The following is a 1277-nucleotide window of genomic DNA, read 5'->3' on the forward strand; positions in this document are numbered from 1 at the left end:
AAAACTCGCTTTAATTCGATAAAATCACCACTCGTGTTGCTGGGCAGAAACTTGAAATGTGACGTGATAAATCTTTTTTTTTTTTGGCTTTGGATGTGTGGATTTAAATAGATGTGCATGTATGCGTGTGCACGTACCCTTTTTAATGACCGACTGATCCAGGATGTTGGTCCCGTTGGTGTCTTCGATGGTCTGTGAGAAGCAGAACAAACAGTTAGAATCAGTATTTAGTTTTATTATGGCTTATAAGCTTAAAATAAAAGACAAAAAAATGTATTAAGAGTCTCAGGAACAATAAAGTTCACCTCATAAACCACTGCTTCAGTCACTGTGGTTGTGGGAAAGAAGAAAAGATTTAAAAAAAAACCTAATTCTTCTTCTAGTGAATTCAATTCCCCATTTTTCCAACAGACTCGGTGTCAATTTCCCGACGCGCAACAAAAGAAGAAAAAAAAGGAACCCGGAGATTAATTTGTTGAAACAAATTGTATATGAGGTTAATAAATGCATGACACAATGCGCAGAGCCCGAGATGAGAATGTATTGTTGGAGGTTAAAAGGCAAGACAATCCGTGATGGTTGTGCCCTGAGGGAGGAAACGAGAGGGAGATGATGAAATCCCACACAGCTCCGCTCCACACTGTCTCAGAGCAGGATTAGTGTTTCTGACACCTTGGCAGCACATAATAAAACAACAACATAATAGTGGGAATTTTTTTTTTTCTAATTTTGATATTATAAATATTTATTGTCAGGGCATTTAATCTGAATTCATGCCAAATTTCAGCATCTTTTTTTTTTTCGAAACGGTTTTTATTGTAACATTTAGAATCTTCCCGTGTGTAGTTTATGGCTGTGATTATTATTATTATTTTTTTTTTTAGACTGTGCCTTTTTTTATGTTTGAGGCTTCAGCTGCAGTCAGAGTCCAGCCCTGAGGCTGATGCTGAGGCTGATGCTGATGCTGAGAGGTCACTGACCTCTGCTCCAAACACACGAGCAAACACGCAGTCATGATGAAGGAGACAGCTGTCAACAATTACCAGTCACTCACTTTTTAGATTTTCTCAATAAAGATTTTTTTTTTAAATCTTAGATTTTGCTAGAATTTATGTCCACAAATAATGAAGTACATTTGAATTTTTTCTTTCACAAATGGGCAACAATAACACAATAAACATCGTTGTTTTTACTTTAATAAATTATGACACTTCAAGTGTGAGAATGTTAGGATTTGAAGAAAACAAATTAAACAGTTACTGTTATTGTTCTGTACT

General features: G+C 35.9%; 1 protein-coding gene across 1 annotated transcript in view; it reads right to left on the minus strand.

The window, feature by feature from the left end:
* Positions 1-1277, minus strand: part of tfap2b (transcription factor AP-2 beta) — a 13430-nt gene that overhangs the window by 6954 nt on the left and 5199 nt on the right. Inside the window, exon 3 of the mRNA XM_025057034.1 lies at positions 138-242. Coding sequence (XP_024912802.1) covers positions 138-242 — 105 coding nt within the window. The remainder of the gene's footprint in view (positions 1-137; positions 243-1277) is intronic.

The sequence above is a fragment of the Cynoglossus semilaevis genome, chromosome 7 (genome assembly GCF_000523025.1).
Source record: "Cynoglossus semilaevis isolate Cse_v1.0 chromosome 7, Cse_v1.0, whole genome shotgun sequence".
Classification (NCBI taxonomy): domain Eukaryota; kingdom Metazoa; phylum Chordata; class Actinopteri; order Pleuronectiformes; family Cynoglossidae; genus Cynoglossus; species Cynoglossus semilaevis.